The following is a 17,536-nucleotide window of genomic DNA, read 5'->3' as shown; positions in this document are numbered from 1 at the left end:
CTTTGCTCCTGGCTCTGCTCATCCCCTCCGCCCCTGCGCCCAACATGTACTTTATGGTGGGAGAGGAGCTGGAAAATCCACTGACACAAATTAAGAGCTGGGATAAACCTGTGACTGTGAGTGACAGGGCCCAGGTGGGACAGGAATCAACCAGTTGAGGAAAAACCTATACCTGGTGCCTGGAAACAGAGGCAAAGGAGGGATAAACTTTGGCTCTGGGATGCTGGTTGTTACTGGCAGCAAGAGGTGGCGTGTGAAAAGGGGGATGTAGGGCTGAATTAGGAGCACACTCATTTTTACCAAACATGAAAGGGCTTTTGGTCCCAAGTGCTACAGGGGTGAGGCTCAGGGCCCCATGGCCCCTCCAGGCCTGGTCTGGTAGCGGTCCTGGGGAGGGGTGGGGAGCACTTAAACAGGTAGGACTAATGGTTAGAGGAGCACTCCAGTGACACAAGGTGGGGCTATGGAGGTTCCCTCTGCCTGGAGCATAGGTCCTCCTTGCTAAACATCTCGACTTGCAGTGAGTGAGGTTATACAGATGTACGTCTGGGGGCACTTACAATGTGCAAGGCAAAGTTAGGACGAACTCTTCCCCAAAGCTAACCTGGGCCAGTCTCTGTCTTCTGGGACTGCAGGGAATCCCTGCTATGGATGTGGGAGGCCTAGGACATGCTGTGGAACCCAGTTCTGGGTAGACATTATGCGCAAGTATCCGTGGCGCATCCGGGTACTGGTGGATGAAGCAGTGCTTAGATTTTCTAGTCATGTGCACATTTCCCTGTTTAAACCTCATCCTTTTCACAAGCCTTCCCTGGTGCATCGCTTTAAAAGGCACTTTATACAGTTTTCCAGGGCAGTGATGTGTGTCCCCTCACCTGTCAGGCAGCTCTTGAACAGCCACTTCGTGTCGACAGGGCATGACTTGTGGAGCCCATGTAGCCAGTGCCCCTGTAGGAAAGGATGTGTCTGTGTAGTTGACACAGGTCTTGGCGTTTGTTCAGGAAGACAGATTATGCCTGGAAACAAACCTCCTTCAGGTTTCTGTTCCACTTTTTAATCTCTCTGGCATTGCCTCAAAACAAAATACATGTGGGTGGGGACCCTGGCCCCCCTGCTGTCAACATGCCAGACAGGGACACACCTGCTTGGCACCCTTGCAAAATTTGCTGTCCCCTCACCTCCTTTAGACCTTTCCTTCTCCAGCCATCCATTCTACCTCCCATTGCTCGCCTGCCCACCAGCACCCTCTACTTACCTCTTTTACTGTTGGTCACACCCCCTTCCCTAGTCCTTTCCCCAGCAAGAATAGAAACTCCACGAAGGCAAGACTGCTGTTGTTCTGTTGGAGTCTGTTCCTGCAGTGCCTGGAACAGTGTCTGGTGTAGCAGAACATTCGACATTTATCAAAGGGAAGCACAAGGAGCAATTTTATGAAGTAGAGGGAATCAGGATAGGAGAAATGTCTCTAGACTTGGCAGAAGCAGAGTGCTGCTACAATGGGTCACCCAGCTAAGTAACTACTTGCATGACTACTCCTAGGGGAGAAAAGTCTTTCCTCAGCCTCGATCTGAGCTCAACTCTGGAACCTGGCTGAGAACTTTTCCTAACTCAATTTTCCCTAAGACACAGAGTTCCCCCTCAAAAACAAAGAGAGGTTGCCTAAGAATTTGATGGGGTCTGGGGCTCCTGGGTGGCTCAGTCAGTTAAGCGCCAATTTCGGCTTAGGTCATGATCTCACAGCTTGTGAGTTCGAGCCCCACGCTGGGCTCTGTGCTGACAGCTCGGAACCTGGAGCCTGCTTTGGATTCTGTGTCTCCCTCTCTCTCTCACACGCATTCTGTCTCTGTCTCTCTCAAAAATAAATAATTAAAAAAAAAAAAAAGAATTTGATGAGGTCAAATACATAATATGACAGGTCTTGGAATAGAGCAGACACTGTCCACTGTTCAAATGAGGCCCTGGTCTTAAGATCACAGGCCCACCTCTCACCAAACCCCTATACATACCCCTCCTCTAGCCCTACTTCTGTTACCTTCTTCCGGGCTCTTCCCTAAACTACTGAAGTAATCCCTAGGTCATCTCAGTGAAGTCTGTATGACTTCCTTCTACCTTGGTCGTTCTTAATCTTTTTAGAGCAAGCCTTGTTTCTCTGTCTGAAAATGTGCAATAGTTCTCTGTTTCCCACCAAATTAATTCAAATTCTTAAGGCCTTCTCTGATCTGGTTCTAGTCTATAACATTTTCGTCCACTCTTCCCCCTCAGGGATCTTATAATGCTTGGCAAATTAAGCTACTTTCATTCCCTGGATGTTCTACCACAGGCTCAAATGTTTCCTGGAGCAGCCTCCTGCTCTCTCATTTCTCCCTGAACCAACCCTAGACCATCTCTTTCTCCTTCAAATTTCCAAAGCACACTATTTGGTGTTTCTCGTGGCAATCAGTTATTTTTTTGTTCTATTTCTACAATTCTTTACTTCACAAGCCATTATCTCCTAAAGTCAGACTTCATTTAACCAACCCTGGGCCAGGGATACCTTGTTAAAAGAGACCTAGATATGGTACCTGTCCTAACGGAACTTAATCTCGTGGAGTTTAGTCCAACTGATTTTAATCAATTATCATTATAATAAAAAGCATGTTATGTGAACAGAATAGGAAGTCCCAATCTAGTGCAGAATGCCCTGGAAAAGCTTCTTTAAGAAGTGATACATAGGGATGGGCTTGCTGGATCAGTAAACCAGACGAAGGGAGGAAAATGGTGGCAGGACCAGTATTGTAGAGAACGATTTGGGGAAATTTTGGCCAGACTGATGGCAACTGTTCTCAGAATTAAAGTTAATATTCATTCATAACCATATACAGCCTTATATTTCACACCTTCATTTAAAAATGAGTAAGATGGGGGCGCCTGGGTGGTTCAGTCAGTTAAGCATCCAAATCCTAATGTTTTTAAAAAATGTTTATTTATATATTTTGAGAGGGAGAGGGAGAGCATGATTGGGGAGGGGCAGAGAGAGAGAGGGAGAGAGAAAATCCCAAGTAGGCTCCATGCCATCAGTACAGAGCCCAATGCAGGGCTCGAACTCACGACTCTTGATTTTGGCTCAGGTCATGATCTGAGTTTGTGAGTTCGAGCCCTGTGTCAGACTCTGTGCTGAGAGCGCAGAGCCTGCTTGGGATTCTCTCCCTTCTCTCTGCCCCTCCCCCACTCTCAAAATAAAGAAACATTAAAAAAAAAAAAAGGAGTAAGATGGGACACCTGGCTGTCTCAGTTGATGGAACATGTGACTCTTGACCTTTGGGTCATGAGTTGAGCCCCATGTTGGGTGTAGAGATTACTTAAAAATAAAGTGAGGCAGGCGCCTGTTTGGGTGGCTCAGTCAGTTAAGCATCCAACTCTTGATTTTAGCTCAGGTCATGATCTCAGTTCATGAGTTTAAGCCCAGCATGGAGCCTACTTGGGATTTTCTCTCTTTCCCGCTTTCTCTGCCCCTCTCTGCATGCATACTCTCTCTCAAAAATAAATATTTAAAAAAATGAGTAAGATTCTGATATACACAGTGAAGTGAATTGAGTTTTTGAGTTCTATTATGTGTCAGGAACTACAGGGAATACACAACAAAGACAGTCCCTGAAGTCAAGAATACAGTCAGGTGCGGGAGATACACTTGTAATAACAGATGAGACTTACGAAGTGGTTGCTACATGCGAAGTGCCATTCTAAGCATTTTACATATAACTCATCTAATTCTCACCACTATGTCATGAGAAGATTTATAGGACAGTGTGACTGAGAAATGGTTTAGTAGAGCTAAGCAAAATCTTCTATGGAAATAGCCAGACAGGTCTCTAACCCCAAACTGAAGCTGGGTAGGATTTGATGTCTGGACTGAGGGGTGAGTTCCTAGAAGAGGTGAAGCCTGACCCATGTCTTAAAAGTCCAATTGTAATCAGCCAGGCAGAGCAGGCTGGGAGGGGGGTCTGAGGGAGAGGGAGGCAGGCTTGAAGTAGGGCAGTGGCCTGATTAGAAAGACCATCGAAGGGATTTGAGGGACGGACTGGATGTAGCTAGCCTGGAGAGAGGGAAGAACAGTTAGGAGGCTGTTTGTGTTACTAGACCAGAAACAACAAAGGCTTGAACTAAGCTAGTGGCAGTAGGGATGGGAAGAAAAATGTTACCAGCAGAGGTGGGAAATGTAACCCAGTGGAGGTTATTAACTAGGTAAGAGTACATAAAAGAAAAAATGGACCAGTCCACATCTTTACAACAAGGTCACATGCATTTTTTTCACATAAGAAAAAGTTCACCTCTCTTTGAGAGAACTAGGTCTTGGCATAAAATACACAAAACACCCATCTGCATAATTTCCTATTTCCCAGCAGCATTACCCTCCCTCGAGTGTCTCCCAAGATGCTAGTGCCCAAAAAGAATCTCAGTGCTAGAACCGGCAGAACAGCTCTCGCTTCTCTTCGAATCACTGTCTGAGAGCCCCCCACAGGTAAAGGCTCTAGCAACTCAAGACCCCTGAGGCTCCAGCCCTTTCTAGTGGTCTGGAGATTTCTGAGTGCATCTAATGCTCTTCTGTAATGGGTAGGAAGGGCACTAACTACCTATGTGGACCACAGATTCATTATTATCCTGCTTATCTCACTGGATTTTTGAACACCATGAAAGTGCTGGTATTTTATTATTTTTTTAGTAAACTCTATGCCCAACATGGGGCTTAAACTTACAACCCTGAGATCAAGAGTCACATGCTCTACTGACTGAACCAGCTAGGCACCCAAAGTGTTAGCATTTTATAAACTTTAAATATACTGAAAAGGAATTTTTATTAATCTTGTAAGGTAGACTCATTTGCATTCAATGAAAAAAAGTCTGTTCCTGGACAAAAGTTATCACACACACAAGTCCTACTATATGTACTGTTGATGCTTGGATTGCCCCGGATTTAAAATAGTCTATGTGACAACAGATGGAGCTAGAGAGTATTTTGCTAAGTGGAGTAAGTCCACTAGAGAACGATAAATACCATGATTTCACTCATATGCATAATTTAAGAAACAAAACAGATGAACATAGGCATGCAAAAAAAAAAAAAAAAAAAAAGGCCAACCAGAAAAGACTCTTAACCATAGAAAACAAACTGAGATCAATAGCCAAAGTATGGAAAGAGCCCAAATGTCCATCGATGGATGAATGGATAAAGAAGATGTGTTGTATATATACAATGGAGCAATCAAAAAGAATGAAATCTTGCCATTTGCAACTACATCGATGGAACTGGAGGTTATTATGCTAAATGAAATGAGTCAGTCAGAGAAAGACAAAAATCATATGACTTCACACATATGAGGACTTTAAGAGACAAAACAGATGAACATAAGGGAAGGAAGGGAAACAAAAATAATATAAAAACAGGGAGGGGTACAAAACAGAAGAGACTCCTAAATATGGAGAACAAACTGAGGGTTGCTGGAGGGGTTATGGGAGGGGGGAAGGGGCTAAATGGGTAAGGGGCATTAAGGAATCTACTCCTGAAATCATGTTGCACTATATGCTAATTTGGATGTAAATTAAATTAAAAAAACACTAAAAAAAATATAAAAAAAACAAATGACCATTAAAAAGAAAATGGTGTGGCAATTCCTCAAAAACATTAAACACATAATTACCATGTGATCCGTCAATTCCACTTCTAAGTATATACTCTAAAGAAGTGAGAGCAGGGATTGAAACAGACATTTGTACACCCATGTTCACTGCATTATTCACTGTAGCCCGAAGGCAGAAGCCAGCCGTCCACCAACAACAAATGAATGGAGAAAAAAAAATGTGGTGCAGCTATATAATGGAATAGTCTTATTCAGCAATAAAAAGGAACAAACTCCTGTTACCTGAAACAATATGGGTGAAATCTCAAAAAAGGCTAAATTAAAGAAGCCGGGCATAAAAGAGTAAATAGTGTATGATCCCCAATGAGGGAAAAATCTGTAGAAACAAAGTCAATCAGCGGTTGATGGGACTAGAAGTGGCAGTGGAGACTGACTTTAACTGGGCACCAGGAGACTTTGGGGGTGATGGATATGTTCTAAAATGGAGTGTAGGGGTGTTTGTACAACTGTGTAAGTGTACTGAACTCATTAAACTGTACAATGGAAATGGACACATTTTATGGTATATAAACTGTTTCAATAAATTAGTTAAAAAAAACCAAACTGAGGGTTGCTGGAGGAAAGGCGGGTAGGGGGATAGGTTAAATGGGTGGTAAGTACTAAGGAGGGGACTTGTGATGAGCACTGGGGGTGTTGTTTGTAAGTCATGAATCACTAAATTCTACTCCTGAAACCAGTATTAGACTGTATATTGATTAACTGGAATTTAAATAAAAACTTGAGAAAAAAAAGTAAAATGGTCTACAGAAATTTTATTTGGTTGTTATCTTTTTATGTTCTAAAGCAACTTTCCCAACAGAGTATCTCTAGAAAGCAAAAATCACTGAGGAAATTCACCTGAGGCTGTCCTCTTACTGGAGAGTGTGTGCTGATGTGTTGCTAAGCCTAACTATTCAGGATCTCTGGTCAGTGAGACTGACTCATTCAGCTAACAGCAGTCAGAAATGTTAGCTGTGGAAAAAATTAGGCAGGGATATTAAGAAGGGTGTGGGATTACGTGTAGAAGCCCTACAAAATAATTCTAATGCCAGCTCTGCCTAGAGCCGCTGACTTATCTATAAAGTGAGTTAGGTATAGAAATTTCAGTATTTTTTTTGTAGGAAAATTCAATTAATCAGTTTAAGAAAACAACTGGCTTTCCCTTTGTCCCCAAGGGTGTTCAAACCTCAATTCAAATCAGTTTGTCGATGAGCAATTTCCTTTTAGATTGAATATGCCTATTGTTCTCAGTTTCACCATCTGTATAGAAGTTTACCCATATAAAAAAATGAATTACACTAAACTTTAGGATTTGATGTTTACAAGCAAGTTTTCCCCAATTTAAACTCTTCACGCCTGTACATTTTGTTAACTTAGTTGAGTACTTAGAACAAACATTCCTGCTCAAAAGAGAATGCCCAAACTATTAATTACAACTCTCAGGTGAGGAGACAAACATCTTTGGTTATTACATTTAGTATCATTCTCTGATAGGATTTTTTTCTGGTAATTCATATGCAAATCAAACTGTAGGATGTACAGATAACCCTGCAACAATATGGGGTTAAACTGCGCAGGTCCACTTACGTGATTTTTTTTGATACAGTAATGTAAATGTATTTTTTCTGATCCTCAGATAAATTTTCTGCTCTCTAGCTTACTTTATTGTAAGACTACAGTGTATAATGCATAGAACATAAAAAATGTGCTGACTATAAGACTTCCGGTCAACAGTAGGCTATTAGTTCAGTTTTTGGGGATTCAAAAGTTACGTGTGAATCTTCCACAGTGTGGTGGTCAGCACCTCTAAGCCCTGCATTGCTCAAAGGTCAGCTTTGTAATTATTTTAATTTCTACATTTTGCATTTATGTATATCTCCTGTGGCTGAGGCTACTAAGGACCCGAACAGTTTGCTCACTTTGAATGGTTTGGTAAGCAATTATTAAAACATAACACACTCACTGAATGAAAAGACAGTGCTTCTTAAAATTAACCTCTGCCCCTCTGAATTTAATTCTAAAGTGATCCTGGTAGCTTGGCATCGGTGAAATAATTTTCTTTGCCTGTTACTCTTGTTCTATAGTCCAATTATTACTAAAAGTCACATCAAGATGAATCTAAACTTAGAAACTGCTTCCTTTAGGCTCTCATAGGCGTGTTACTTATGCAAGGGCTGTTCCCCTCACCCTCCTCCAAGTACCTGTTTTCTACTTTTTGGTTGTAAGACATTACTCAAATGTTACCAACAGGTATCTCATCAAAAGTACAACTTCAGAAAGATTCAGGGAAACTTCTAAAGATGCAACCCACCCCTCAGGAAGTAGCTTTGCACAAGATCCTAAACCTAGTTCAATAGCTCCAGGAATTGATGACTTTCTCTAGCCTCCTTTAGATCTCTTTCAATCTTAAGGGATGGTATTTGTGGAATCTGTGCCCCTTCAACTCTTCTTCCTCACCCAGGAAGCTGGTGTGTGCCTTCTAATTTAAGATTCTCTGGTCCGTGCATACTCAGCAGATGACTTTTCTCATCTAACGTTGCTCAACCAACACCACCAACTCTTCCTTCCAGCCAACAATAAATAACAACAGCAGGAAGTTTTACTCCATAAAGCATTAATAAGATATTTTAATGAGAAAAAAATCTTAGTCTTATGTTTCTATTCAAAGACACTCAAAACTAATTTTTCCCTGCCCATCCCTTCTAAACTGCAACTTTATTTGTGACCATGTAATAAAGGCCAGTTTAAAGATTTTTTTAAAAAGTTTAAACCTTTTTAAAAAAGATTAAACAACCAGGCTAGCAAAAAGGTACTCAATACATACTTTCCTTATATCAAACAAGCTAATATTTCAGTACAATGTAACTATACAGAATATATACAATACACATATGTTCACAAAGCAAACACTATAGGCTCAGAACAGATTTGAAAAAACATGATATTCACATTGATTACAATAACTCTAAAAATGATTGTAACGTTGAAACGGCACTTAGTTTACAAAAAAGTCACAAAAATATATATATATATATATGTATATATGAAGTCACCAAGAACTATGGTTCCTGTAAAATACTAATAGCCAGATACTAGTATATAAAATGTGAAGTTCTGACATTGTATACATTTTTAGGAAATAAAACAAAATCCAAAACCATTTTTGTTATTGTTGAAAGTCAAACATGCCAAGAAGTTATTAGCTATGGCCACTGTCACCAAGTACAGCCATATTTAAATGAGATGACAAGTGGATACAAAGCTGGTGAACTGGGGACTGGCACAGTTAAGAGAGTTGTACTGGTTCTAGGAGAGGGCTGAAGACATAAAAACACCCATCTACATAATTCACATTTCTGCCCCAGCATTACCCTCCCCCAAGGGGTTCACAAAATGCCAGTGCCCAAAAGGAATCAACGCTGCAAGGTAAAAAAGTTTCCCCCAGGCTTCTTTGATGTTGGCCTATAGGAAAATATTAAGCATGCATCGGCTAAACAAAGCAGTCAGTCACCCAACTGGAAAACTGTGGTGCAGCTTCCTCCCAGGCTGGTTGTACTAGAAAGTACTCCAGTTTTTAAACAGAGCCAGATTTATATGTTAGCTCTGTAAAATACTGAGCAACTGTAGCAGCAAGTATGAAATTACAGAAACAAAACCACAATTTTATTTAAAAATTCATTTCTGTGACATCAAAACAATTTTTTCCTTCTTATCTGTCACCTGTAACCAGACATCAATTTCTTCTATCACTGAAGTATGGTCAATTTCAATTTCAATCTGACTTTCTCATTATGCTGCTGTGGAAAAAGACAAGTCCTAATCTTGGAAAATTTTAATTTACTCTTAAAAATGAGAATACAGGAATTTCAAAGTAAAAAAAAAAAGTCTGTTCTAAAAGTATCTCACAAATATATATATTTAAATATTAAAATAGGCTACCTAGGATTTTTATAAAATGGCTTTTGAAAAGATAGTAGAGGCACAAAGAAGCCATAAACTATCTTCCAATCGGACATAAGGTGCCACAAGGGTGCCATACAAAGAGGCAGGCAATCTCTATCTGATGCAACAGGAGGCACCAGGAACAACAGAAATATCAAACATATTATTGGGACTTGGATCAAAACCAAATTTTACTCTATTGAGGGCTGTTTTTTTTTTTTTTTTTTAAATATTTTGAAATATATGCATTAGAAGCCATCACTTTGTATAAGGAAGAAAATGAACAAAGATTATGATCTTACACCTTCCAAATACCTGGTGGCATTCATTTTAGGCACCTGAAAGATGAAAAGCAGTGCAACTTTCAATAATTTAATGGACTACTCTCAGTATGAGAGACTTTACATAGCATCTATCAACTTGAAAATTAAATTGATAACTGAAGGAAAACAAAGCTCTTAGAAAAAACACACTTACAAGGTAATCATAGAAAAGGTTCTCTCTAGAAAGCAGAGGTTTCTAGGAACTGCACAAAAGGTTTTACCACCTTTAAATGAACACAGCTTCCACTAATGCCAACGGAATCAATGTATGTTAAGGGGAGATGGCCAGCTCCTCTTCCAGTAGGGAAGATTTATCCTTCCTTAGAAGGTGATGTACTTTGGTAACCTGAACATTCAATTACAGGATGATTTTTTTAGCTTAACTGGATTATGAAATCTGGATATAGTTAGACCAGCATTTGGGAAAACAAGGATAATTTCATAAAAGTCATGACACTAGCCCCTCAAACCATCAAGCAGCAATTTTATCAATAAATCATCACAATTGAGCCCAAGGCTTTAAGTTTAATCAGCAAACTTAGTCAATTTAAAGAGAAAGGCAATAATCAAAGAATTAGATTTTATAAACCAGGCACTTCAAACTGAAATTAAAGATTTTAAAGTTAAAACAATTTTTTTAAAAAAAAAATTGTTTTCAATCAATGGTCTCCACTTTTAAATTCTTTGTAAACTATTATGTGCACAGGTACCCTGGTATTAGCTGTAGCTTGCCTGGGCCCTGCACAGAGGAGGCTCTCTTCAAGTAGCACAAGCACTTTGAGGTGATTCTGTATTTTGGATACTGCCAAACTGAGACTCCAATAACATTGCCTGACATTTCTGCAGAGACTACTTGTAAAGACACAGAATTGTTTTTTCTCATCACAAAAATAGAATCACTACAATGTAGTGGAAATATCTAACTGTATTAGTTTAGTATGAAAAAAAAAAAGTACAACTGTGATGTCACTAAGAGTCTACATCCCATAATCTGATATAAGCTTACTTCCTCCCATTAATAAATTTCAACATATTTATAATCTAAAAACGAAATATCCACAGAGTGTCTGTTCCTTAGTTGAACCTGGAAACTGGTTCAATTCCACTTTACTGTTTAATCTGAACCGTTATTGCTTTTGGCAAACTCATCTTGCTGAGGACTTCCTAGATAAAAAATACCCTATATCACCACATTCTGTCAAGGAAAATGACACTAAAAGATAAAAGTGGACATAAGCAAAATAAAAAATAAATTTAAATTTTGACCATTTTAGCTTAAAGCTAAAGGAGTATGCTTAGCTATAAATATTCCTCATAGATGTGTATATACTATAATAGAACTCTCCTTAATTTTGTTCCACTGCTTCAGAAAACAAAATCTAGTTTCTAATACATTCTTCTCTGTTACTTTTAAAATCTGAATATATTATAAATAAAGTATCTTATGTCAATAACTTATAGTGAAAATCACACTTATTACCTTTTAACAACTTTGGGTCGCTTCCAAACACAAACTTTACTAGCACCCGCCCACACCCCCCAGTTAATATTATATCTAGAAAACTATTCTCCCTCATTTGGATGTATATTTCAGAGTTATAACTTCACATTTTGCAGATGAGTGACAATAGAGTAAGTGCCACATCAAAGTTTCTTGTTCTCTTCTTCATCAATTCATCAAATCTCAAACTCCTTTCTGTTACGGCATTACAATTTAGGACTGTTCATTCCTCAAGTAATAACAATGATTCCCTCCATGTGGTAAAGTACAGAATTGACATTACCTTACACAATAATGTATTTTTCACGGACTACAAAGTTGAGAGACTAAAACTGATCTGAGAATCTTCAAACTAAAAGCCACTAAATAAGATAACTGGCTTCTATTTAGATGGAGTACAAGAATAAAATAATGAGAGAGCAAACAAAAGACTGAAAGAGTTAATACAGCTTCCGAAGGCTCCCAGGGAATCATTTATACACTAGGAGAGTCTGGCTCAGTAGTTAGAATGTAACAATGATACTACATTAGACATGCTGACTAGTCCATTCCGTTTGATAAACTATTTTAACAAAATGCAAGTTTTTCTGTTTGCTTTTGAAACCAAAGAGCATGTGTCATAACACGGAACCAAATTACTTAAGCCGGAATGGTTTACATGCTGAAATGTTAATACATAAAACTGAATGAGGTTATTTAAACATTTTAGTACACTTTGTCTCACTGAAATCAAGAACTTAAAAAAAAAAAAAAAAACTGGCAATATAATTAAATATGCAACTAATTATGTGAAATAAAAATTAAGATTACTTGAAATTCAAATTAAGAAAAATTCATTTAAATATATTTATGGATGATAATCTCCATCTGTTTCTGTTTATAAAAACCTTTAAAAAACCCAATATTAATCTCTTTTTCGAGAATTATTACAAGCATTCTCATGCTAGATGTTTCCATTGTTAGAATGCACCCCTAAAAATGGAAAGAATGACTGCAGGAGATTGAACACCCAGTTTCATAGAAAGCATCTTTGCTCATTTCTAAAGTGTATCATACCTATTTGGTAGCATAAAAATGGAAAATAAATGCTTTTCTTGTATAAAATTCTTGGTTTTAAAAAGGCAATTTATCCTGCATCCTAAAATTTAAGCCCTTTAAATATCACAAAGTTACCCTCTTGGGCCTTATGAAAGACAGCTATACTTAAGTATTCTAAACTGGAATTTTTGTTTAGTTATACTGGTAATTTCTAATGGATGGGATAATGGAACTGGCTTTCATCTCTTTGCAATGTTTTCCGTATATTCTGGTAAAATTATCCATTCAATTATCCCTCTCTCAGATGAATTTTAAATAAACCTAAATAACACTATATACAATTACCCCTTGCAGCTTAGTTTAAGCTAAAAATCCTTAAATTGTGTATCAAGCAAAATGGAGAGCCTCAATGACAGAGAAAAAAGGCCTTTGTTTATATCATTTTATGTTAAATACTAATTAATTAGTTACCTGTATTGTTAAGATTTGGGGTACAGACAATAAACCAAGTATACATTTTCATAGTATATTCAAGTTTTTCATAAAACTTGGAAATCTGTGCAATTTGTAATTACCAATGAAAATCTAGTTTCCATTTGGGAAAGAATAGCCAGTGGTGGTAATCCTACATTCTGAGAACACAGAATACTTCAGAGCTGCCAAAATTGTGGGCTTTCTTAACACAGAGTTCTCAGGATAGGTAGGGGATATGCTAAAACACTTTCAATCATACAAATCCCCGAACAATTCTTACATGTTTATTTTCTTTAACCCTTACTTCTTTTTTTTTTTTTCCTTTACTTAGTTATAAAAAATAACTCTTAGAACTGAAGGCAACAATGATTCCTGGTCATTAATTTTACCTATTCTTTGTTTTGCCCATATAAAGATTCTAAAATTAACTCCGAGGTTTATCCATTGGCCGGCATAACATTTTTCAAGAGTATGTATGACGTTAAAAATAAAAATTCCTAACTTTTCCAGCTGAGACACAGCAGTACTGCTACTAGTATTACAGTCTGTTGCAAAAAGTAAATTCAATCCTGTTAGTAAAGAAGCATAAATGATGGAAGCCCAGTATAACCTGTGTATGTTGATCTTCCTGTAGGTAATATACCTATGTTTGGGAGCAGAGGGCGGGGAAACAGGTTCAAGACTGAGATAAGCAGTTGGAAACAAGTTAAAACTTGACAGAATTTGGAAAAAGAATGTTACCTGAAAAAAAATCTTCAATGAGTTTACTTTCCCTTCCTTTACATTTGTGGGAGGAAAATCAATCACAGAATTAGCCAATTAAAAAAAAAAGAAACAATAAAATCACTATAACTTAAAAAATTAATTTTATTATTAAGGTCTAGCACCCAAACAAAATTCAGATCTTGTGTTTTGAGTAAGAAACTATTTAGTTTCTTTTTCTAATTTAATCAGGTGTTTTCATAATTATTAACCTGTGGGTATATACATAGAAAAAAGGTTATTCAAAAGTTCATTGTTCATGGACTCATGAATATTTAGGATCAAGGTCAGTGATGCTTTAATGGCACCAGATGCAAAGTATACTCCAGTCCAGAGTATGATATAAATTTCGACTATAAATCAGGAAGTTTCATTTTTTTTAGCAGCAAAAGAGGTGATATTAATTTAAGGTTTTTAAGTTTTCCTTTAGTCTTAGTTTTTTCCCCTAGATTTATGAGTCCTAGTTGATCAATTTAAAGCCTTTTCTCATCTGTTACATTATTGCTTACATTGTGTAAAAACTACACTAATCCTTTTAATAAACTTGTCAAAGTCTAAAAATATTTTCAAACAAAAACAATGTATCAGTGACACAGGGAACTTTGTAAACAATCTTAGTTGGGTTAAGAACATAGCCTTAACAGAGAATTCTTTTATTTTGTCCAAATCAGCACAATAAAAACATCCTCAACAATACATAAACCTATATATAAAATATAGAATATCTCCAATATTTTTCCTTTATATAATATCATGCCAGTATATGCAAGAGGGAGTACTGTTCATGGGGCAAGAGGGGAAAATGATTTAGGCAATGACCTAATTAGCCAGGCATTAACATTCAAAGACCAGGTAAACAACAATTTTAGTCAGAAAAGCAATATTAAGAGTTCCTATGAAGTTGGGATTTATGTACTTCATTTTCCACTCCTGGTCATTTCATGCACAGCCCGGCTATTCTCAATCATGGTTCTCTGCCTTCTTTCACAGAAGAAAGATTATTTGGAGTGGTACTAAAGAAGTTCAGGGAATGCCTATCCCTACACCAAATTTCACCATGAAAAATAATAGAAATGACAAAGCTTAAAAAAAAAAAAAAAAAAAAGAATACATTGGATTTCAGAAGTATTTACCCTAATAATTTTTAAGAAAGCTTACCGTAAATATTTCCTAAACCAACAGGCTTTACAAAATATTGTACAATGTCCTGTGTATAGGAGTAAACATCTATTCAGGCTGTCAAATTCTGTTCAGTAATTTGTTTCCGGTGTACCCTTTCATCTCAGAAGGTCAACAATCATCTGAATTCTTCTTTACCTAATGATCTCATTAGCCTGCTTTTAACAATGGAAGAAACTGATACAGGCTTGAAGTCAACTGGTTCTCCTTAAGTCTCATAGTTTCAATTATGTTTCAACATCATGTTGTTGTGCACTTACAGAAGCAATCTCTCAGTCATGAAAAATAAAACATCAGTTGTGGGGCTTACAAAGTAAAAAGGGAAATTCTTTCCCAAACCCTTTTTTGTTTAAAAAATTAAATTAAATTTAAATGTACAAGACCAAGCACAGGCACTTTCCAAAAACCAAAAATGAAGCCAAACCATGAAATTACTCAATGGTTATAGAAGACAGCTCTGATTTGGGGGGGTCATCTCTGGTTGCCTCGGCACAAGCACTGGTCTTTGGCTGCTCTGGCATTTCTTCCTCTTTTTCTGCCAGCCCACCAAGAGACCCCAAGGGGAAAGTGCTTTCACAATTCTGGGTCGAGGAGACCTGTGAAATTACAGGCATTTGAACAGAGGAGTTGCTTTCAAAACTGTGTTCTCCAAGATCATATTGAACAAGGGTCTCTTCTTGCTCCTGGTTTAAGTAGTCCGGTACTAGGAAATCACTAGATAAGAGGCAAAGGATGAAAGAGGGAGTTAATTTTCAAACCAGTAATAAATTAGCCACAATAAAAAGACCTGATTTGTAAAACAAGATTGGGATTTTTCATTTCTCTAGTTCTTGACTAATTATAACTCAGGATATTCAAATTTCTAAACTTTCCTAAATATGAACCCAAGCCATCCATCAGAACCAAAGTATATGAACTCTACTATCAATAGATAGGATTAATTATCACCTTCATTGTCACTTTAGACCCCTAAGCAGCCTTTCTTGTTCTATGTAGAAGAGTTTCTGTATACAGATACAATTAGCATGCTCACTTAAGCAAGTATCATTTGAATAACTTATGCTTAACTTTTCTTGGATTATATGCTAATTAAGAGGTATATAAACCTAACTTTTTATTACTTCCTGGATATAAGTTAGTTAAGAAACTAAGTCCTTATGCATAAATGACATTATACATAATGTACTATATAGAGAAATATAAATAATTTATGTGTATTCTGCTATTAGATTTAGTATATGAAAACAATAAATTCCATTTGAAGTAGGATTTGAAAATGAATGCCATGAGATCAGTTATATATTAGTCCTAAGAAAGTATTTATTAATACTGAAAATATTTAATATTATATTGATAGGATTAAACATTTAATTATTAAATATGGAGAGTAAAATATACCAAAATTTTAACAACAGTGGATATTACTCCTGAGTGGTGAGATCAGAAAGTATTTTAATTTCTTATATTTTATACTTTCGTACATTTACTAAGTTTTCTACTGTAACATTTTTTGTAGTTAAAACAAACATAAAATATCTCTTAGATGCTTTAATTAAATCTTTATTGCTGGACTTAAAAAGTTCATTCTACTAGGAATGTTAATAACTGATACATTTAAGAAGGTGGTTTTATAATCTGTCCAGTATTAATAAAAAAATTAAAATATGTTCATTTGCAAAACAATTTAAAATGTCCTATGTTTTATTTTTTAAGAAGTCTTCAGGTGTTAGACAGGAAGAACAGAGGACAGAAGGTTCTGTACAGGGAAGATACAGGCAATAGAAGTGGTTAACTATGACACTATCTTAGTTCTGGACAAACAATGTTTGATATGATATGTGTAATTTAGGTTTTGTGAGATGACAACCAGACACTCAGACATGAGTAAACAACATGAATGTCAGGTCTGAAGAGGAAAAAAATCTGCAGGAATAGTTTGGAATTTATTGAAAAATAAGATTTAAGAAGTAAAGATGGTTTAAAATTTAAGTTTAGGAAGATTTCATTTTATAAAAAATTAAGGATTCCTACAGATGTACATTTTTGATAAAGTATTAAAAAAAGACAACAGAGTTTTATATTTAGAGACCTCTGAAATGACCTTTAAAGCTTACATTTTATCGGTCTTTATGCTTCAGGCTTCTTCATTTGTAAAGAGACATGTTCAGTCATAATACTAGTTAGTGGTAGAGTCAGAACTAAAACCTGACTTCCTTAGATACTCTATAAATCAGAAAGGAATTCTATCATAAATTATTAGTGAAAAGCATGAGCTTTAAATTGAAAGAAAAAGGAAATTTAATTGAAAATAATCATATCCATTATAGTTGCTGTTGAAGTTCTTTTCTTTATTGGTAAATATATATCCCTTTATATAGAATTAAAAAAAAAAGAGAAGTGGTCAAAAGTTTTGACATCCGAAGAGTCTGAATTAATCCAATACCACTAAGAATCATCTAACACGGTAAATTTTCCAATAAGGTCTATATTACTTTAAGCTTAATTATTGAAAATACAAAAAACTAAAACCCAAGAAACAAAAAAGACAAAGCAAGAGGTAAGTAGTCTACTTCTGCAGGGAAAAATTTCCAATACCAACTAGAAAAATATTTATAATTGTATATACCTAGAAGATCCAGCAAAATTGTATCAGATCAGGAGAT

General features: G+C 36.7%; 1 protein-coding gene across 2 annotated transcripts in view; it reads right to left on the bottom strand.

The window, feature by feature from the left end:
- Window positions 1–8,263: 8,263 nt before the first annotated feature.
- The window catches only part of ZBTB44 (zinc finger and BTB domain containing 44), a 71,390-nt gene continuing 62,117 nt past the window's right edge, over window positions 8,264–17,536 (bottom strand). Inside the window, exon 6 of one of the 2 annotated variants that reach the window (XM_060605244.3) lies at window positions 8,264–15,587. In XM_060605244.3, the coding sequence (XP_060461227.1) occupies window positions 15,305–15,587 (283 nt within the window). In that variant the 3' untranslated portion in view covers window positions 8,264–15,304. The remainder of the gene's footprint in view (window positions 15,588–17,536) is intronic. The other variant, XM_060605245.3, reaches the window with a different exon arrangement.

This window comes from Panthera onca, chromosome D1 (assembly GCF_046562875.1).
Source record: "Panthera onca isolate mPanOnc1 chromosome D1, mPanOnc1 haplotype 2, whole genome shotgun sequence".
In the NCBI taxonomy this organism is placed as follows: Eukaryota; Metazoa; Chordata; class Mammalia; order Carnivora; family Felidae; genus Panthera; species Panthera onca.
This window is presented reverse-complemented; position numbering and strand designations above follow the sequence as displayed.